The sequence below is a fragment of the Mesoplodon mirus genome (genome assembly GCF_964341445.2).
Source record: "Mesoplodon mirus genome assembly, chromosome: 9".
Taxonomy (NCBI): Eukaryota; Metazoa; Chordata; class Mammalia; order Artiodactyla; family Ziphiidae; genus Mesoplodon; species Mesoplodon mirus.
The window spans coordinates 29074340-29095598 of NC_138985.1; the positions used below are offsets into that span (position 1 = coordinate 29074340).

Consider the following 21259-nt stretch of genomic DNA (forward strand, 5'->3'; position numbering starts at 1 on the left):
CCCCTGCCCACACAGCCTGGTCTCCACCCCTTTTCTCCTCCTCTCCTGCCTTCACCCCAGTTTGGGGAAGTTTTGACTTAGCCTGTTTGAATAATGAATTAATGACAAAGACCTCTTCTCTCAACAACTCTGTTTGGCATTGCCTGATAAAACACAAAATGACCAGTTAAATCTGAATTTCAGGTAAGCAACAAGTTTTTTTTCATATAAATATGTCCCAAATTCAGATGATTTTCTAATACAAGTATGTCCCATGCAGTTTGGGACATATTTGTCTCCAAATATTTTTCACGGCTTATCTGATTCAAATTACTTCTAAATCTGGCCACCGCAGCCGGTTCCCTCATTGCTCCCCCATCCTCCCCCTGGCATGGGACTGGGGGGGTGACCCCCACCCACAGGGCCCCCCAACTTTCCCTCTTCCTCCCTCCCCACCTGCAGGTGGGCGCCCCCAACACAAAAACCCAAGTCCTGGCAACAGAACCCAGGAGGGATGGGTCTGTCCAGTTAAAGACTGACCCTGGGGCAAAGGAAGGGACCCTCCTACTCCACCCACCTTCCGGGTCCCTAGGAAGACCCCTCCCACTGCCCAGGGTCCCCTGGAGCCCTGATTCGAGAGCAGGGTCGACCAAAAGCTGGCTGGGGGTTTGGGACATACTTATTCTAAAAAAATATTGTTTATCTGAAATTGGGACATTATACAGTGAGGCCCTGACTCCGCCCCTGGGGCGCTGGGAGCTGCCAGGGAGGGGCAGGGGCGGGGCCGCGGAATAGGCGGGAGGGGTGCCCAGGCTGGGGAGGGGTGCCCGAGGCGGGAGGGGAGGGGAGGGGAGCCCAGCGCCTGCGGCGCATGCTCAGCCGACCCTGCAATGCGGTGCCGCGTCCTCCCGTAACCCAGTTCCGCGGATTCCCCGGCGCCCGTTATCCTCTGACTCGGTCGTCTTCCCGTTTGTGGGTCGCGGGGGGCCGACAGGGAAGCGGCAACGCCGGCTGCGGCAGGAAAGCCCCCGGTTCCTGCTGGGCGAAGCCTTCCGGGCAGGTTTGGCCGGGGTGCAGGCTCAGCCCCAGAGCCCCTAGAGGCTAGACAGCTCCGCCCTGTCACAGCTCCGGTGCCCCCCAAGGCAGCAGGGGCCACACAGGCCCTGCAGAGGGGGTGGCCCCAGGTGAAGGTATCTGAGGGCAAACTGGGCATCAGCCTGGGGGCGGGAGGAGGCTCAGAAGTGAGCCGCAGATCTCATTGTCTGTGGCCTGTCTCCTCACCTGAGCCCCACCTATGAAATCAGCCTCCCACCTGTGAGGTCAGCACCACCTGTGAGGTCAGCTCCCCATCTGTAAGGTCAGCCCCCCACCTATGAAATCAGACCCCCACCTGTGAGATCAGGCCCCTACCTGTGAGGTCAGGCCCCCACCTGTGAGGTCAGCCCCCCACCTTTGAAATCAGACCCCCACCTGTGAGATCAGGCCCCCACCTGTGAGATCAGGCCCCCACCTGTGAGATCAGGCCCCTACCTGTGAGGTCAGCCTCCCACCTGTGAGGTCAGCCCCCCACCTGTGAGATCAAACCCCCACCTGTGAGATCAGGCCCCTACCTGTGAGGTCAGCCTCCCACCTTTGAAATCAGACCCCCACCTGTGAGATCAGGCCCCTACCTGTGAGGTCAGCCTCCCACCTGTGAGGTCAGCCCCACACCTGATCCACCCTGGGTCCTCCGCAGCTGGGTGAAATCTAGAGCCGCCCGTGTCCCAGGCTCTGCTCATTACGGCTGTGGGATCCTGAGCACGTCTCTGCTTCTGTGGGATTCGGTTTCCTCGTCTGTGGAATGGGGCGCCCACCACCGACCTCGTGAAAACTGCTGCTGAGGGTCAGGACACAATAAATGCCTAAGCCCTCGCTCCTGTGCAGGGTCCTTCCCCCGAGTTCAGCCGCAGACCGGGGTCATTTCTGGGACACCTGCTCCCTGGACACTGGGGGCCAGTAAGTACTAATGGAGCTCAGTCCATGGGGCTCCCTCCAAAGGCCAACAAACCAGCCCCAAAGAACAGCCACTTGGTGCTGACAGTGAGCGAGGGGAGGGGGAGGGGGACGCCGGAACAACAGGAAATCTTTTTAAGACTCATGTGCCTGATGATCTCCTTATCCCCCCACCCCGTCAATTAATTTTCCTCTAACTGCTTTTGTTAACAGTCGTTTAATAATCTCTCATTATTCAGTACATTCACAGCCTCTGAATGTCTCACAGTCCTCTACTTAATTAAGTATTAAAATAAAAAAAATCTAACTCTTCCTGCCGTCGGCACAAGCTGAGTGTAATCTGCAGTGTCCTCGTGGCCCCAAGAACTGCCAGCTACCGGGTGGGACAGTGTTTCTGTGTCCAGCACCAGCGTCCTCCTCCTGCTTCTCTCTTTAACCCTGGAAGCCTTGAAGGACTAAGCCTGTCTCCTTAGCCCAGGAGTGGACACCCCCCCTGCAGGGCTGAGCGAGCCCACTCCACACTGCACTGAATATGAAGCCGGCACACGTGGGGCCTCCCCTCTGGCCTCTGGGTCCAGTCTCCACTTCCTCACCCTCCCTCTTTCTAGGGCACTTGCCTGGCATCCTCCTCCCCACCCATGGGCCGCTCCCCTCCACCCGTGCCTTCCAGGACAACAGGTGGGGCAAGCATCTCTGAAATGGCCTTTCTGGGAAGGGGACCGGTCTGGCGTCAGGCCTCTCTGCTGGGAGCATGTCGGACCCTGCAGAACACAGGTGCAGGCTGCACCTGGATCACCAGGATTCAGGGAGGAGCAGTGGGCTCCAGGCCGCCCCTCCCTGCTTCCCCACCACCCTCAGGCTTCACCATGGAGCTTCTCCTGAACTTGGACCTCCCAAATGCTCAGGTGTTCAGTGACCAGGGGCCTCCCCTGCAAACCCGACCCTGCAGCAAACCCTCTTCTAGACCTCACTCCACACAGCCCCTATCCCAACTTCACACCTGGGAGACTAACCTCACTCCAGCACAGACTACACATCTGCTCATTCAAAATCCATTCACTCAAAACATTTATTCATTCATTCAGAAACATGGAGAGCTCACCACCTGTCAGGGCCTGAGCAGGGTGTGGAAGACACAGTGGTGAATGAAACAGATGAAGTCCTGGCAGTCTCGTGGGAGAGACAGCCATAAAATAAAAACAGGGTGCTTAGGTCCCAGATTCCCACTGGAGGCTCAGGGGAAACCCCTCTGAGGAAGTTGCCACCAACAGGAGTTAAGCAGATACAAAGCTTAGGAAAAGCATTTCCAGAGAGAAGGCAGGTGCAAAGGTCCTGGGGTGTACAGAACCAGAAAAGACCAAGTGCCTGAGCAGAGCTGCTGGGAGGGAAGGAGAAGACAGGGCCAAAGGCTGAGTGTCAGGCCAGGTGAGAACTTTGGGTTTTATGGAGCCAGCCCCCAAAGGCTGGTAAGGAGAGGGTGGGATGTTCCTACGTGTGTTTTCCCAGGCTCTGGGCCGGGAGCTGGGAAGGCCCAGAGATGAACCCACTGCATTTGCCCTCAAGGAGCAAGTGATCATTGAAGAAATGTCTAAGGTGACCGCTTCAGGACCTGGGGGGTTCCAAGCTAGATGGGAGGGCCCAGGGAGGCTTCCTGGAGGAGGAGTCCTGGAGCCTGCAGGCTGGGCAGGATAGTCTGGCAAGAAAGGGGGAAGAAGGCAATGGGTGCCCTGGCAGCACCACACTCAGCCAGCTCCTTTCCAAGCACCTGAGTCCTTCTCTCACCCTCACAATGCCCCTCTGAGGTAGATATCAGATTTATCCCAATTTTACGGTTAGGGAAACTAAGGTACAGGGTGGCTAAGTAACATGGCCAGGGTCATACAGCGAGGTGGTCAGGGCCGTGCGGCAATAAGACCAAACCCAGCAGCCTGGCTGCCCCATTGCTGGCCCACACTCAGCGTAAAGATGAGGGTCGGGGACCCAAGACCCTCTCCCCTCACCCCTTCTGCTGCCCACTCAGCTCGGAAAGCCCCGAAAAGGGCTGGAGAGGGTCAGAAGATCCCTGGGCCCTGCACAGGGAGGTGGCCAGTTGTTTTTCGAATCCTTTTCCGTTACAGAAACATGCTGAACGCTATGGGTGACATGGTGGCCGGTCTGGGATCTGCTGCAAGATATATGGGCAGGGGTGGGAGATGGGGAGGGTTACAGACGAAAACAAAATTGCCTGGGAGCTGGAAACTGTTGTGTCGAAGCTGGGGCCTCCTCCTATCATTTTTTCTATATTTGGGGACGTTTGAAATTTTCCATAATAACGAGGTAATAAACAGGGGGAAAAAATGCCCAAGACCTCCACAGACCTGGGCAATGCAGGGGCCCAAGAGTAGAGGCAAAGCAGGGGGTGTCCTGGCTTCCCTGGCCTGGAAAATGGTCCCGAGGGAAGGTGACAACAGACAAGGGCTGGCTGCTTCGATTCCAGACCAGTCCTGGCTGACGGCGCTGCCTGCCACCATCCAACCCAGGCTGCGCCCAGCCAGGAAGGAGACTGAGGCCAGGTGCAGGGCTGACGGAGCCCCAGGTCTGCACAGCTCCGCAGCGGCACCCTTAGCAGGGGTCTCCGGGGGCCCAGCCTCCGGGACTCAATGCAGAAAGCAGGCTGGCTCTCAGGAAGTGGGCAGCAGGCCTGCGACTTCAGGGGTGGAAGAAAGAGCAGGTTGTAATCGTGGAGCATGCAGGGAATTTCAGACTTCCACTGCTTTTGATCCTCACGATTTATAGAACACTTTGAGGGTATAAACAGGGGAGCGTGAGGTTCCTTGAAAGGAGCTGCGTGATTCCATGGAAACATACCCAGGTGGTTTTCTGCCTGAGTTTCACAAACTCCTATTCATCCTTCAAGACCCATCCAACCTCCCTGTTCTGTCCCCTGTGCTCCCACCCCTCGAATGGGGCTGTAGTGGCTTGTTTGGGCCTGTTTGCTCATCACCCCGTCCTCAGTGCTGGGCACTGACTGGGAGAGGCTAAAAAGCTGGTGGATGAGTGAGGGTGTCCCTCATTAGTCCACGGGACCTCTGAAGGCGGGCTCTCTCTCCTCCTGTGGCCTGGCACAAGCCTATGGAATGAAGAGGAATGTTCCTCCTGCTTTAGAAGCTCCACATATGCGGACACATCCCCCCGCAAAAATCTGACACTGGTGGTTCACCACTGCCGCCCACCCAGTGTCAGGGAACACGGACGCTGCCCTGCATCTGGCGGCACCATGCATACAGCAAACGCTCGGTAAATATTAGCTTGTGCATTATTATTATGATCACAGTTTAGCTGCGGGATCTGAGCTTTCCCGACACAAATGCCCCAGGGCTGTCTGGCTCGCAGACTCTTGTCTCTGCGGGGCCCTGTGTCATCATCCTCATCGCCCGAGCACAACCAGCCCCTCGGCTGGGCTGGGACAGCAGCGCGCGCCCCTGGAAACACTCAGCCCTGAAGGCCTGGTACACAGCAGGTGCCCAAACAACACCTACACGCAGCACAGCGAACCGCACAGCGGGCTCAGCCGCCTGCCCACACAGGCCGCTGGGCTGGAAACTGCAGACCCTACAGACGGAGGCGTTCTCAGCACCAGCCTCGGGGAGGGATTCGGGCCAGGACTGCCTACAGTCAGGGCCTCTTTGCAGAGAAGGAGCCTCTCTGTTGGCTCAGATTTGTGTCTGGATGTTAAGTGGGGTCATGGGTGTGCCTGGAGGTGGGAGACCATCAGGCCAGGGGCTTAGCTCCCTCTGGCAAGGGGGGTCACCCAGCCCCTCCTGTCTGACCCTGGGGCTGGAGACCCGTAGGCTCCCCACAGCACAGGGGAAGGCAGTGGTGCGGCAACCCCACTGGGACGACCCACGCTGGAGGCCCCACCAGACCCCCTGCCTGGCTCCCGGCCCCCTGTCCCCTCGCTTCTGTGCTCTGACATCACCTGCTCAGGGCGGCACCTCCACCTTGGCCTTGTCGCCCCATGTCATCCCCTGACCCAACGTCCCGCCTCATCCCCACCACGTGCAACTCCACTGGATCCCACGAGGGCAGGGGTCTGTCCGTCTGCCCAGAACGGGCCACCCTCCAGCAAGGGCTCTGGACGGTGCTGGATGGGGTGAGGCCACATGCCCGGGGCCAGCACCAAGCCCACCCCTGCAGACCCCCGAACCCTCCCCAGCATAGGCAGATGAGTCCCCACGTGTGGCCCTGTGTCCGGAAGACCGGCGGGGGCTGAGTTAGGAAACGTGCCGTTCGTGCCGCCCCTCAAGCATTGCCCTGTCACCCCAAGTCTTCAGGTCACCGAGTCCCCCTCTGGCCCACAGGTCGTGGGCAGACGACCTTACCTGATCACTTCAGCCACGGGGCCGCATGCCTCTCCCCGTCCGGCCCTGGGCAGGTGAGGCAGGGGCTCCGCGAGCTCTCAAACCAGACCGACAGTGCAATTCCAGACGTGAGGCTGTGCGGGTGCCTCTCCCTCCCGGCCCCATTCGGCCATGGGCACCGTTCACGTCCCACTGCGGCCACGAACCCCGCTCCATTGGTGCCCGCCCCGTGAGCCACGGGCCGAGCCCAATCTCTCAGGACGGGCTCCAGCCCCGGCCCCCGCCCACGCCAGCCAGCGCAGCCATTCCCTACCTCTGGCGGATAGCTTCTTGGTGTTGATGATCTTGGCTGCATACTCATGGCCAGTGCAGAGCTTGACACAGCGTCGGACCACAGAGAAAGCCCCCCTGGGGGAGAAATGGGAAACAGAGGCAGGGAGCCGATTAATCCCCCTGTGAACACCCAGCACCCGGTCATGAGGCCCAGCCTCTGTGTGAGGAAGGGGCGCCCCTCCCCCAAACGACACCCAGCCCACCCCGCCCAGTGCCAGCCCGGCAGGGGCCCCTTTCCTGGCAGCTGGCAGAGCCCAGCCGACTGGCACACCCAGCTCCTGCGAGACCCCCCGCCTGGGCATCCTCATGGGGCAGCTGGACCGAAGGCCTCTAAGCGAGCATCCTCCCTCGCTCTACGCCCAGGCCTATGAGACCCAGCGAGTCCTCCCAGAGCAATGAACCCTGGCCCAGCTCCAGACAGCGGAATAGATTGGTGCAGCCTGCGGGGACTCTGTGAAGGTTCTGGAGGGAGGGAGAAGCATCGCATAATTAAGCTGCAAAGCTGGAGGCCAAGGCCCCCTCCCTCGGATCCTCCACCAACACTGCCCCGAGTTACAGCAGAGGCTGCAGAGTCCCAGAGCAGAGGAGACATTTACACGCCCACAGCATCAGTGCTTCTGAGAGGAGAGGGGACCAGCCTGGAGAGCCAAGAGAAGGGAACCCAGGAAAGTGGGTGACCACTGCCAAGGCCATCGAGACGTCCTACATGTGGCCCCAAAACAGTGACCCTTGAGAGGAGGAAGTTTTGCAGGAGGCGGCACGGCAAGCCAGAGCCCAGAGAACAGGCCCGTGTGGGTCCAGGGCAGGCGTGGGGCACAGGCCGGAGGGAGCCTGGGGCCCGTCAGAAGGTCCTCCGTGGTATTCAACTTGTCACCACCGTCAGTTTAATTTGATTTGAGATCATCTTCGAAGAAGATCAGACCCAGCATGTATGAGACACAGCCGGAACGGGAAATGTCTCCGTGAGGGTCCAGACTGGAGGTCGCCAGGGAGAGGTGGGCACAAAGGCCACAGGTGGCTGAGCACATGGGGCCAGGGGGGCTGGGGACACCCATGACCACAGGCCCCTCCCCCGCCTTCCCTCCCCAGAGGCCCTGCAGGCACAGCCTCCATCGGAACACAGCCTCCCCCCAACCCCCCTCATAACCCCACCCAGAGCCCTGCTGCCCACGCAGCCTGAAAAGCCCACCAGCTGCCCGAACCCCGACTCTGGGCCACAGGAAAGCAGCGTCTTAAACAGAGAACGCTTTTTTGCTCTAATCCTGTTTGAGATCAAAACTCATTAAGACAGACTCTTCACTTCCTTGGAAAATAAATAAATATTACACTGAATCTATTTGAACATTTTCTTAATGACCCAGGTCTTCATGATCACTAGCTGTGCTCAGAGTCATATCTTTGCTTTTCCAAAATCTGCCAGGGAACTGGGCAGCGGCTGCCTCTGCGGGACAGGGAGCCGGGGGTCGGGCGGGGGGCACACAATTCACTCTACACCCTCTGTCTTGTGTGATTTTCTCACTACGTGCATGGGTTACATTCTCAAAATATTCTTTTTTTAAATTTTATTTTAAGAAAAAAAACATTAAGAAAGGATTTTTTTTTTTTTTTTTTTTTGACCGGTGAGACTAGCTTGGGAGAGAGCGTGGTGAGGGGGAAAGGCCACAGGCTTCGAGCAGGTCTGGGTTCAAGTCCTGCTCTGCACCGGGTTGCACCCTCTGAGCCTCAGTTTCCCCATCCATCTAAGGAGCAGGAAAGGCTCACAGAGCCACTGCGAGGGCTGAGCAAGGCTCCCACGTGGCTGTCTGCCCGAGGCTGCATTGGCCTCATCCTCACCAGCCCAGCCCACCGCTGGTCTTCGAATCTGCTTCCTGCCCAGGAGGACGGAGGGTATCACACGTACAGGGCTGAGCCACCACCCTTTGTGCTCTGGCCCCCAAAGGGCACGGACAACCAAGCACTGGCTCACAAGCCTCCTTGGGATGGAGCTTCCTATGCCAGAATCCGACCCCACGATGCTGGAAGTTCCCAAACAGCCAGAGGGCTGCTTTCAGCATGGTGGGCGCCAGGCGAGGCACCAAGGGGCCCTAAGGTGAGCGCATCCCTGGAGGGGGAAGGGACCCACACAGCCCGTCCACCGGCTGCTGCCCAGCCAGGGTAAGTACAGGACTAAGCGACAGGGAGCCAGGAATCCTCCCTGGCGCACGGCAGGATGCGCACAAATAAAGTGAATGAGAGACGACAGCCAGATGGACGATCCTGGACAGGCTGCCCCACTGCCCCACATCTTCCAGTTCAGACCCTGCTCTCTCCTCCGTAGAAGGCTCTGGGTTGGTGATGAGGGCAGTGCCAAGCGGGTAGGAGCCAGACGCTGGAGGAAACCAGGAAGGCGGCCGGCACAGCCCCCGGCATCCAGCAAGTGCTCAACAATGGTGCTCATAAGTAGCATCCAGGCTGGCACAGGGCCTGCTCTTGGACACGGGCCTTCCTCTCCTGGAGTCCTGCCTGCCGGGTGCAGGGGAGGGCACCTCTGGAAGCCCCTCTGGGGTAGGGCTTCTCCTGCCCCTACTGCCCGGCCTGAAGAGAAGTTCTAGAAAGAGCTGCCCGACCCCCGGGCCCGGCCACCCCACCCTGGTCTGCCACGGGGCACCTGCACTCCAATGCCTGTCAGCTATGAGGGGGAACCTGGGCCGGCCTGGGGTGAGGTTGTGCCAGGCCCCTGGAGAGCCCTCAGAGTTCGGTCTCCCAGCTGAAGATAAGTGGAAGTTGCCAGGAAAGCTTGGCCAGGCGCCTGGAGAAGCTCACGAGTTAGAGGGCTCTCCGTGACTTAACTACCCAGAGGGAGAGTGCAGGGAAGAGGCTCTGCCCCCGATGACCACCGCCCCTCAGGCAGCCCCTCGGCTCCCCTCTTCCATCCTTGAAGCCAGCCCCTCGGTCACCACCATCCCCCAGTCTCCTCCCACCCCCACCCCAGGCATCTGCCCCCTTCCTGGTCGCTCTGCTAGTTAGTCGAGGCCGATCACAAGGAAGCCCCCCAGAAGTGCCAGCGTGCCAAAAAGCATGTGCCATGCGGGCCATGGGCTGGGGGCCCCCGACACCTTGAACATCACAGACAACAGTGAGGCCAGCAACCACCCTCCCTCAGTGCTCACAGCATCTGCCCCCCGGAAACTTACAGTCATTGAGACGACAACACGGACAAAGGGCCCGGGTCCGTATCCTAAGCGCATCCCCACTGCCACAAGGCAAACTCCTCTGCATCCCTCAAGACTCAATTCAGCACCTCCTCTCGGAAATCTTTCCCAGCTCCCACCGGAAGTCAGGTTGGTCTCCCCTGGACGCTGGATGCTGCACGTGTCTCGGCTCACGTTGCCCACTTTATTATAATTATTCATCTGTCCATTTCTGGCCCTACGCTGTGGCTCTCCCCATGCAGTCGGGATGCTGGGGTCAGGCAGAGTGTCCAGACTGTGATAAGAGAGTAAGGACTGCCCTACAAGCACCACAGTCGACTGTGGACAGTGGAGATGCTGGACCTCAGCACGTGTCAGGCCGGCGGGACAAGAAGGGGCAGCGTTCTGGAAGGACAGGGAGAGCCCGGGATGGGGCAGACCCGGGACCGCAGGCCAGCAGGAGAGGGTCACCTCCCGAGGCTTCCCTGGATGAGCGGGAGCATCTGTAGGTGGGGGGACGTCTCCTACGGAGCGGAGGCCATGGAGCCCCTGACCGAAGCAGAAGGCTCCCCACCGTACCCACAGGTAGACTGGGATGAAGATGCAGGAGCACACACAGACAGGGCGGACAGCGGACTGCAGCTGGGTGGGACCGGCCTGCACTGCCCGACACTCCGACCGTCCGCGAATGGCGTGGCGGGTGGTGGCCGGCTGCAGGGTCAGGAAGGCCACCTGGAGCAAGGCCACCCAGTGCAGCTTGCGGGGGAGAAGCCAGGAAGGTGGGGGTCTGGGTGCAGGTGAAGGTCAGGGAGGGTGAGGGTGAAGGTCTGGGTGTGGGTGAAGGTGCCTGGGAAGGGGGTGCGCCTGGTGGGGGGACCCCCTGAACCTCGAGGTCGCCACGCGATGCCCGGTGTGGCACGTACTGCTGCGCTCGGGTTTAGAGTGATCTGAATAACGTGCTCAGAGGAGGAGGCTCCCGGGCACCAAGCATGTCATGGGGCTTTTTAAAATCAGGTAAAGCCAATGAAAGGAAGCAAACACTCTTTCGGTCCTTGCCGGCTGGCGGATCAGAAAGCTCTCTGCTGTGTGCTGTGGGACAACACCACCAGACAGGCCGGCCAGAGAGAGGGGGAAGTTAACCCCAGAGCTGCCTGGGGTCTGGTCTGATGCAGGTGGGCGTCCAGCACTGCTGTGGCCGTGTGGACCCACGGTGGCACTCGAGGGTCAGTCTCTCGCCAGTGAAGGGGGTGACTGGCCCCTGCACACTGGGCAGACGCAGTGAGCCAGCCAGTGGCTCCCCGTCCAACCTGTGGCCATGCCTCTGAGCCGCCCCCGTGCCCGCCCAGCCGCCCGCCCGCTGCCACCTGGAACTTGCCCCTGACATTGATTACCTGCAGCCCCCATGGAGGCCCCCACTACGCCTGCTTTGGGTACCTGTTCCCCCCCTGCTCTGTTGGTCGAGCCCGGCTGCCCAGCCTGCCCTCTGCCCGCTGCCCGCTGAGCCAAGCTGGTGTTGGTGGGAGAGGCTGATGGGGCGGGAGGGTCCGGTCTCGCCCTGTCCCCATGGTGGGGACTGCAGAATAGAACACGGAAGCGTTGACCATGGATGCTGCTCTCGGGACCCTGCATCCGGGGCCTGGGGCTGCAGGGCTTCCTCACGATCGTCACAGGCAGCACGTGCAAAGGCCCTGGCACGGAGTGGGCGTCAGAATCATGTAACCTGGGGAGCCCCTACCTCTGCTTCTCAGCGGCCGCTCTGTGCTTCCACTGCATCCCTCCCAGTAGACATTCCAGGGACGTGGCAGCTCCTGTCTCCACCGCCCCCATCCCTGGCTCCAGCCCTGCACCCAACTCCGGCTCTCTCCACCCAGTCCCGGCCTCGCAGGCACCTGCCTGCCTGCCACCGGGGCTGCGAGCTGTTTGCACAGCCCAGCGGCAGGCACACCCGGTGGCCAAACAACCCGGGAGATCCCGTCCACACTCTGCTAACTCAGGTGCTCAGGAAGCGGGAATTCCTGATGGCCAGCCAGAGCCAAGGGCCCACGGCTTGGACCCGTCCACAGCCTTCTTAACTTTTACAGCCCAAAGCAGCCAGGAGTCCTGAGGGAAAGGAAAGGACGAAAGCCTTGTTTATCTGTTTTGTAAAGCCTCCTACACAGGTTGAGCGCAGGGGTGCCCGCTCAGTGAAAACAGCCCTCCTGGCCCCCGACTCCCCAGGCAGATCCACACAAGAAGATCTTTCTGGAACAGGCTGAGCAGGCAGCAGAGGCACTTGGCTGGTCCAACAGTTTTAGTTATCGTGTTAATTAACACATGGATGTCCTGAACCAGCCTGAGGCCGTGTACGTCCATTCTGCCCAGCCTGGGCCGCCCCAAGTGGGCTCGGCTGAGGAGGGTCTGGGCCAGCGCTTGGGGGCGGGGAGGGAGGGTAGCGGGGAGGACAGCCCAGCAGACATGCTCACTCACCACACCAGGCCCTTCGCTTGCTTGGATTTGTGGATTTAAACTACATCAAGCTGCTGCTTATTTGTGTGTTAGCAAAAACAATTTTTTCTACCTTCGATTAAAACGACGGGGGAGGTCCCTTTATATTTTTAATCTGGACCTATTTGGTAGAAAATAGGAACTTCTACATGAGGTTGTTGTGGGGGTTTTTTCCTGCTTATAATAACAATTTAAAAAACAGAATCCCTGCTCGCAGCAGAAACGGAGTAAACAAGTGGTTTCAATAGCGCGAGTCAAAGCCGCCTCCATCTCTGTAACCCATTGCTGGCGTCCCACGATGTTCTGATGTGTCTCCAATGAGGTCTACACCACAGGAAGGCTTTCCTCTTCAACACTCAGGAGCCTCTTGCTGTTTCTATTCCGCTTTTCCCTCTCACTACTTCCCCAGCCTGTAAACGACTCTTCCACGGCACGATCTGGCAGCTACATGCTTGCTTCACTGGTGGATGCCATCCGGGGACACCAGCAGGGTATGGGACCCTCTCCAGGCTCCCCGGCCTCGGGGTTAGAGCCGGTGAGGAGAGTGTACTGGCTCCGAGGGGATTTGGGCAAGCACGTGCCATGATGGGCAGGAGTATGAGGTCCCAATACAAGAGCGATGTCCAGAGCGCAGGCCCATGAGGGCTGCCCAGCATCCACCAACAGGACGGCACACAGAGCTCAGGGGACCGTGTCCTACTCCTGCCCAGGACCCAGAACGTCCTGGGTTCCAGAACAGGGCCTGAAGTAGACAGACTAGAGACCGACACTGGACAACATTTAATCCCTGTGGTCTCTGCAGCATCCTGGCATGCCTTTTATCAGCGCGTGAGTTCCTGCTTTGTGTTTGGCCTTTTATATTTAACATCACTTCACATGCAATTCCCACTCTCTGACCTAGATCGCATACTTGTCATCTTCACCGTAGAGAATGTTCCTTCCATGGGTAGCGGAGTGCTTCCCTGATTGGCAGGCATTTGGGGTGTTTCCAATTTCCCTGCTTGTAACTGCCTGCTGTAAACATCTCAGTTATTTCTGTAGAGTTTATTTCCAAAGGCACAATCGCTGGGTGATTTACAACCACACCAGCGATGAAAACGCCACCTCTTGCCACTTCCCCAAAGTCCGACCCGGGCCTTTCCAAGGTCCTTCCTTAGAATTCTGGCAGCTCCCTGGCCCCGACCTCTGAGCCTGGGCCAGAAATTCAAGTCATAAGTCATCCATGCTGTGTTAGGGTACTGGGGCCACCACAACACAGTACATGGGCTGGGCAGCTGAAACAACAGAGATCGTCCCACAGTTCTGGAGGCCAGAAGTCCAAGACCAACATGCTGGCAGGGTCGGTTCCTTCTGAGGCTGTGAGGGAGACACTGTCCCAGGCCTCTCTCCAGCTTCTGGGATTTTGCTAGTGATCCCTGGGGCTCCTTGGCTTGTAGAAGCATCACCCCCATCTCTGCCTTCATGTTCACATGGCATTCTCCCTGTGTGTCTCTGCCCGAATTTCTCCTTTTCATAAGGACAAGTCCTACTGGATGAGGGCCCACCCTCCACCTCAGCTCAACTAATTACGTCTATGACAACCTTATTTCCAGATGAGGTCGTATTCTGAGGTATGGGGGTTAGGAGTCCACATCTGAATTTTGAGGAGACACAATTCAACCCACAGCACATGCTGACCCCCAACTCTGCCTTATGGAGTCTGCCACTGTGTGTACCAATCAAACATTTTCCAAATGACCATCATCAAATATTAGCTCCACAGGATGCTCACAGATGTTAAGGTACAAAGGGGGTTCTGTGGGCAAAAACGTTTAGAAACCAGTAAGTTAAAATGTTTTCCTTCCTTCCCTCCTTCCCTCCTTCTTTCCTTCCTTTTTTACTGCAGGACTTCCCAGGGCCTTTAACATGGCCTTCATCTGTACTGTGAACTTCCAACCAGTGAGTATGAGGTACAGCCTTTCCCTAACTTCTTTGACCAGAGAAATCCTTTTTTTTTTTTTTTGTCTTCATTGTTTTATTTTTTTTTTGACAGCTTTATTGGAGTATAATTACTTTACAATGGTGTGTTAGTTTCTGCTGTATAACAAAGTGAATCAGCTATTCGTATACAAATATCCTCATATCTCCTCCCTCTTGTGTCTCCCTCCCACCCTCCCCATCTAAACCCTCTAGCTGGTCACAAAGTACGGAGCTGATCTCCCTGTGCTATGCAGCTGCTTCCCACTAGCTATCTATTTTACATTTGGTAGTGTCTATATGTCCATGCCACTCTCTCACTTTGTCCCAGCTTACCCTTCCCCCTCCCCGTGTCCTCAAGTCCAGAGAAATCTTTACCCAAAGAAGTCTCAATTGGGCCAAGAGTGGGGGACAGGGAGGGCTTCTAGTCTAAGGGCTCAACACCGAATGCATCCATCAACAAAGAAACAAATGGCCAGGGTGGGACAGAAATGCCACCTGAGGACACCCACCCAAACACAAGAACAGCAGTGCTGCCCATGGAGTCTGTGGGTGCATCTCAGATGGAGAAAACCCCAGCGTGGCCCCCTCTTCTCCCTGCCTGCCCCTTGGAACAGGGCACCCAGGCCATGGCGGCTGCTCCTCCCATCGGAAGCCCCCTCCCCACCCACGCGGCATCAAGGTCCCCCCCACTGCCCTCCTCCCAGACACCCTGGGGCGCAGGGCTTCATCTGGAAGAGCCAAGAACGTCAACTCAGAGAGAACGTTTTCTTACATTTCTGACAGTGCTGAGAGCAGAGGGAACGCTCGTGAGCAGAGTGGGGAGCCATGTCGTGACCACGTAAGGCTTATGACAAAATGTACCCTACATCCTAATGAGATTTAGATATAAATGACCACAAAGGGTAATCCTTTCACATTTCTCATGCGCTCATGTCCCCATTGTTACTTTATACAGTCACGTCAAGTCTGTGAGTCCTACACAGATAAGAACAGCCTGACTCTGATGCTTGTCCGTGACACTGTGTTGCTGTTAAACCTCTTGGGGCCTCACACCTCACACGGTCACCTTAGTACTGCCCAGATCCACCACCCCTCCCCGCCATAGCGGGGTCCCCTGAGTCCCCGTTCCACTGGGTACAGACATCCTTGAGAAGCTTCCTGGAGGGCTCAAGGCAGCAAAGCCAACAGGAACAAGAGGGTGGGCACTAGCCCAGGGGACACAGTGGGATCTGAAGGAAGTGGGACTCAATGGGATTACTGAGTGGGTACAGAGTTATTGTTTGGGGTGATGAAAAATTCTGAAAACGGATATTGGTGACGGTTACACAACATTGTGAATATACTTGATGGCACTAAACTCTACATTTAACAGTGGTTAAAATGGTCAATTTTATGTTATGTATATTTTACCACAATGAAAAAAAAGTCAAAGGATGGAGAAAGATATACCATATTGATCTCAGACAGAGCAGACTTGAGTAAGGAAAGTTACCAGGGACAAAGAGGGATTTCACATCATGATAAGGCGGTCATTTCTCTAAGACATAACAATCCTTCGCATGTATACCCCCAGCAGCAGAATGACAAACGACATGAGGCAAAACTGAAAGACCTGTAAGGAAAAGTAGGTGAATCCACTAGTACACTTGGAAACTCCAGCACCCCTCTGTCAGAAATGCACAGACCCAGCAGGCAGAAATTTGGGAAGGACACAGTTAAACTGAAAAGCACCATCTATCAACTGGATGTAATTAACATCTAGAGACGACTTCATCCAACAACAGCAGAACACACATTCTTCTCAAGCTCACATGAACTTTCACTAAGATAGAGCACATTCTGGGCCATAAAACACCCTTAATGAATTTATAATAAAAGAAATAATACAAAGTATGCTCTCAGATCACAATGGAGTTAAACTGGAAATGAAAAACGAAGAGGTAGCTGGAAAACCCCAAAATACATGGGGATTAAACAATATACTTCCAAATAACACAAGAGTCAAAGAAGAAATCTCAACAGTATCACCCCTTGGGTAAGGAGGCTAATGATAGAGGGATATGAATCGGGAAAAGGTCAGTGGGTCAAGTTTACCTTCTTGTCCTGGGTTTTTAGGTGCAGGGGTGTTTCACATTATTTTTTAAATGGAAAATCTTCTATGTGTAATATTTTACAATTTACAAACATTTAAGAATAAAAACTATGGAATAAATTACACAGTAACATAAAAAAAGAAGAAGAAATCTCGAAAGAAAATTTTAAACATTTTAACAAAGTGAAAATGAAAATAAAACTTATCAAAATTGTGGAATGCAGTAAAAAAAAGTGCTTAGAAAAAAATTATACCATTGAATGCATATATTAGGAAAGAAGATTTTAAAATCAATAACCTAAGTTTCTACCTTAGGTGACTAGAAATAAGAAGAGCAAATTAAATTCAAAGTAAGCAGAAGAAAAGACACAATAAAAGTTAGAGCAGAAATAAATGACATTGAAAACAGGAAATCAACAGAGAAAAATCAATGAAACCAAAAGCTGTTCTTTGAAATGATCCATAAAGTTGACAAGCCTTTAGCCAGGCTAAGATAACAAGAGAAAGGACACAAACATCAGAAATGAAAGAGGGGCCATCACTACTGATCCCTTGGAAATTAAAAGGATAATAAAGAAATACTATGAACAACTCTATGTCCACAAACTTGATGAAACCTAGATGAAATGGACCAATTCCTTGAAAGACACAATTTGCCAAAACTCTCACAAGAAGAAATAGACCAGAACAACAAATACTGTATTACATCATTTATGTGTGGAATCTAAAAAATAAAACAAACAAATGAATATAACAAAACAGATTTGCAGATATAGAGAACAAGCTAGTGGTTACCAGTGGAGAGAAGGAAGGGGGAGGGGCAAGAGAAGGGTAGGGGATAACAAACTACTGTTTATAAAATGGATAAATTACAAGGATATATTGTACAGCGCAGGGAATTCAGGGAATATAGCCAATATTTTGTAAGAACTTTAAATGGAGTATAATCTGTAAAAATTCTGAATCATTATATTGTACACCTAGAACTAATATAATATTGGAGATTAACTATACCTCAATTTTAAAAAGTAAAAAAAAAAAAAATAGACAATTTGAATAGACCTATATCTATTAAAGAAGTTGAATCAATAATAACATTACAAGAAAACTACAGATCAATATTTCTCACAAACATAGATGCAAAAACCCTCAACAAACTATTAGCAAATTAAATCCACCAATGTATAAATAGAATTATACACCATGACCAAGTAGGATTTATCCCAGTTGTGCAAGCCTGGCTGGTTCAACATTTGAAAACCAATTAATGTAATGCATCACATCAACTGACTTAAAAAGAAAATCACATGATCATATTAATAGATGCAGAAAAAGCATCTGACAAAATCCAACACCCATTTTTAATAAAAACTCTCAGCAAACTAGGAATAGAGGGGAACTTTCTCAACTTGATAAAGAGCATTGTATTAGTCAACTCAGGCTGATAACAAAATATTATAGACCAGGTGGCTTAAACAAGAGAAATTTATTTATTTCCTCATAGTTCTGGAGGTTGCAAGTCCAAGATCAAGGTCCGGCAGGGTTTAGTTTCTTATGTGAGCTCTCTTCTCTTGACTTGTAGGTGGCCACCATCTTGCTGTGTGCTAACTTGGCCTTTCCTCAGTGGGTACGTATGCAGAAAGAGCAAAGTGTCTGGTGTCTCTTCCTATAAGGACACTAATCCTACCAGATCAGAGCCCCACCATTATGACCTCTTTTAACCGTAATTACCTCCTAAATAACCAATCTCTAAATACAGTCACATGGGGGGTAGGGCTTCAACCTATGAATTTGGGGGGCACGCAATTCAGTCTGCAGCAAGCATTTACAAAAAAACTACAACTAACATCATATTTTTGGTGAGAAAGTAGGTGCTTTTCCTCTAAGTTCAGAAACAAGGCAAGAATGTCCCTTCTCACCACTCTTTTTCAACATCATACTGGAAGTCTCAGCTAACGCAGTAAGACAAGAAAAGGAAATAAAAGGTATACAGACTGGAAAGGAAAATATAAAACTGTCTTTCTTCCCAGATGATATGATTTTCTATGTAGAAAATCCCCAAAGAATTGACCAAAGAACTCCTGGAACTAATAAATGATTATAGCAAGGTTGAAGGATACAAGATTAATATACAAAACTCAATTTCTTTTCTATATATCAGCAATGAGTGAGTGGAATTTGAAAGTAAAAACACAATACTATTTACATTAGCACCAAAAAATGAAACACTTAGGTTTAAATCAACAAAATATGTACAAGGTCTATACTGATGAATGAAATCAAAGAAGAACTAAATAAATGGAGAGATATCCCATGCATGAATAGGAAGACTTGATATTGTCGCAATATCTGTTCTTTCCAAGTTGATCTATACATTCAATGTAATCCTAATCAGAATCCCAGCAAGATATTTTACGGCTATCGACAAACTGATTCTAAAGTTTATACAGAGAGGCAAAAATTGCTTCTCGGCCTTTTGGCTAAGATCAAGTGTAGCAGACAGAGAGGCAAAAGACCCATAATGCCCAACACAATATTGTTGAGAAGAACAAAGTTAGAGGATTGACACTACCCGACTTCAAGACTATAAAGCTACGATAATCAAGACAGTGTGGTTTGGTAAAAGACTAGACAACAGATCAATGCAACAGAATAGAGAGCCCAGAAATAGGCCCACACAAATAGTCAACCAATTTTTGACAAAGGAATAAAGGCAATTCAAGGAAGAAAAGATTGTCTTTTCAAAAAATGGTGCTTGCTATGGACTGAACGTTTGTGTCCATGCCCACCCCCGGGCCCCCACCGCCAAATTCATATGTTGAAATCCTAACCCCAACTGGACAGTATTAAGAGGTGAGGCCTTTGGGAGGTGATTAGGTCATGAGAGCAGAGCCTTCATTAACAAGACTGATGCTTTATAAAAAAGACCCCAGATAAATCTTTCCACCCCTTCTGACATGTGAGGACACAGGGGAAAGATGACCATCTAGGAAGCAGGTCTCACCAGACCCTGAATCTGCCAGAGCCATGATCTTGGACTTGAAGTTCTGAGAACTGTGAGAAACAAATATTTGTTGTTTATAAGCCACCCAGTTTATGGTATTTTGGCTATAGCAGCCTGAACAGTCTAAGACAGTACTGGAACTACTGGACATCCAGATGCCAAAAAATGAATCTAGACACAGACCTTACACCTTTCACAAAAATTAACTCAGAATGGATCATAGACCTAAATGTAAGATGCAAAACTATAAAACTCCTAGAAGGTATCACAGGAGAAAATTTAGGTGACCTTGGGTTTGGCAATGACTTTTTCAGATACAACACCAAAAGCATGATCCATGAAAGAAAGAATTGATAAGCTGGGCTTCATTAGAATAAAAAACTTCTGCTCTGTGAAAGATGGGGTAAGCAAATGAGAAGACAGGCCACAGATAGGAGAAAATATTTTCAAAACACATATCTGATTAAGGACTTGTATCCAAAATATACAAAGAGGGCCTCCCTGGTGGCGCAGTGGTTGAGAGTCCGCCTGCCGATGCAGGGGATACGGGTTCGTGCCCCGGTCTGGGAGGATCCCATATGCCGCGGAGCGGCTGGGCCCGTGAGCCATGGCCGCTGAGCCTGCGCATCCGGAGCCTGTGCTCCGCAACGGGAGAGGCCACAACAGTGAAGAGGCCCGCGTACGGAAAAAAAAAAAAAAAAAAAATATATATATATATACAAAGAACTCTTAAAATGCAACAACAATAAAAAGCACAACCAAACAACCTGATTAAAAATAGGCCAAAGACCTTAACAGACACCTCACCATGGAAGGTATACAGATGGCAAATAATCATATGACAAGATGCTCCTTATCATATGTCATCGAATCCAAATTAAAACAACGAGATACCACCGCAGCCCTATTAGAATGGACAAAATCCAGAACACAGACACCACCACATGCTGGTGAGGATGTGGAGCAACGGGAACTCTCACTCATTGCTGGTGGGAATGCAAAATGGTGCAGTTGCTTTGGAAGACAGTTTGGCAGTTTGTAACAAAAGTAAACATACTCTTACCATATGATCCAGCCATCATGCTTCTTGGTATTTACCCAACGGAGCTGAAAACTTATGTCCATACAAAAGCTTGCACACAAATGGTTATAGTAGGTGTATTCATAATCACCAGAACTTAAAAGCAACCAAGACATCCTTCAGTAGACTGAATGGATAACTAAGCTGTGGAACCTCCAGACAATGGAATATTATTCAGCACTAAAAAGAAATGAGCTATCAAGTCACAAAAAGACATGAAGGAAACTTAAATGCATGGTACCAAGTGAAAGAAGCCAATCTGAAAAGGCTACACACTGTATGATTCACAACTACATGACATTCTGGAAAAGGCAAAATTATAGAGACGGTAAAAGTGGTTGTCTGGGGCTCTGGAGGATGGGAGGGGATGAATAGAGGAGCACAGAGGATCTGAAATACTGTAATGATGGATGCATGACTTTATACCTTTGTCAATCCTGTAGACCTGTGCAACACAGAGTGAACCCTAGGGAAACTATGGGCTTCAGTTAATATTAACGTAGGAATATTGGTCATCAATTGTAACAAGTGTATCACGTCTGAATGCAAGTGAGGTGGTTACAGGAAAGGGAACTGGGACCTGGCTGTGAGGTAAATATGGATAAATATGGAAACTCTCTACTTTCCATCCAATATTTCTGTAAACATAAAACTGCTCTAGGGCTTCCCTGGTGGCGCAGTGGTTGAGAGTCCGCCTGCCGATGCAAGGGACACGGGTTCGTGCCCCAGTCCGGGAAGATCCCACATGCCATGGAGCGACTGGGCCCATGAGCCATGGCCGCTGGGCCTGTGCGTCCGGAGCCTGTGCTCTGCAACGGGAGAGGC

The 21259-nt window shown here is 52.7% G+C and overlaps 1 protein-coding gene across 1 annotated transcript in view; it reads right to left on the reverse strand.

The window, feature by feature from the left end:
• CAMK2B (calcium/calmodulin dependent protein kinase II beta) overlaps positions 1-21259 on the reverse strand; it is a 94731-nt gene that overhangs the window by 54848 nt on the left and 18624 nt on the right. Inside the window, exon 2 of the mRNA XM_082633116.1 lies at positions 6625-6719. Coding sequence (XP_082489242.1) covers positions 6625-6719 — 95 coding nt within the window. The remainder of the gene's footprint in view (positions 1-6624; positions 6720-21259) is intronic.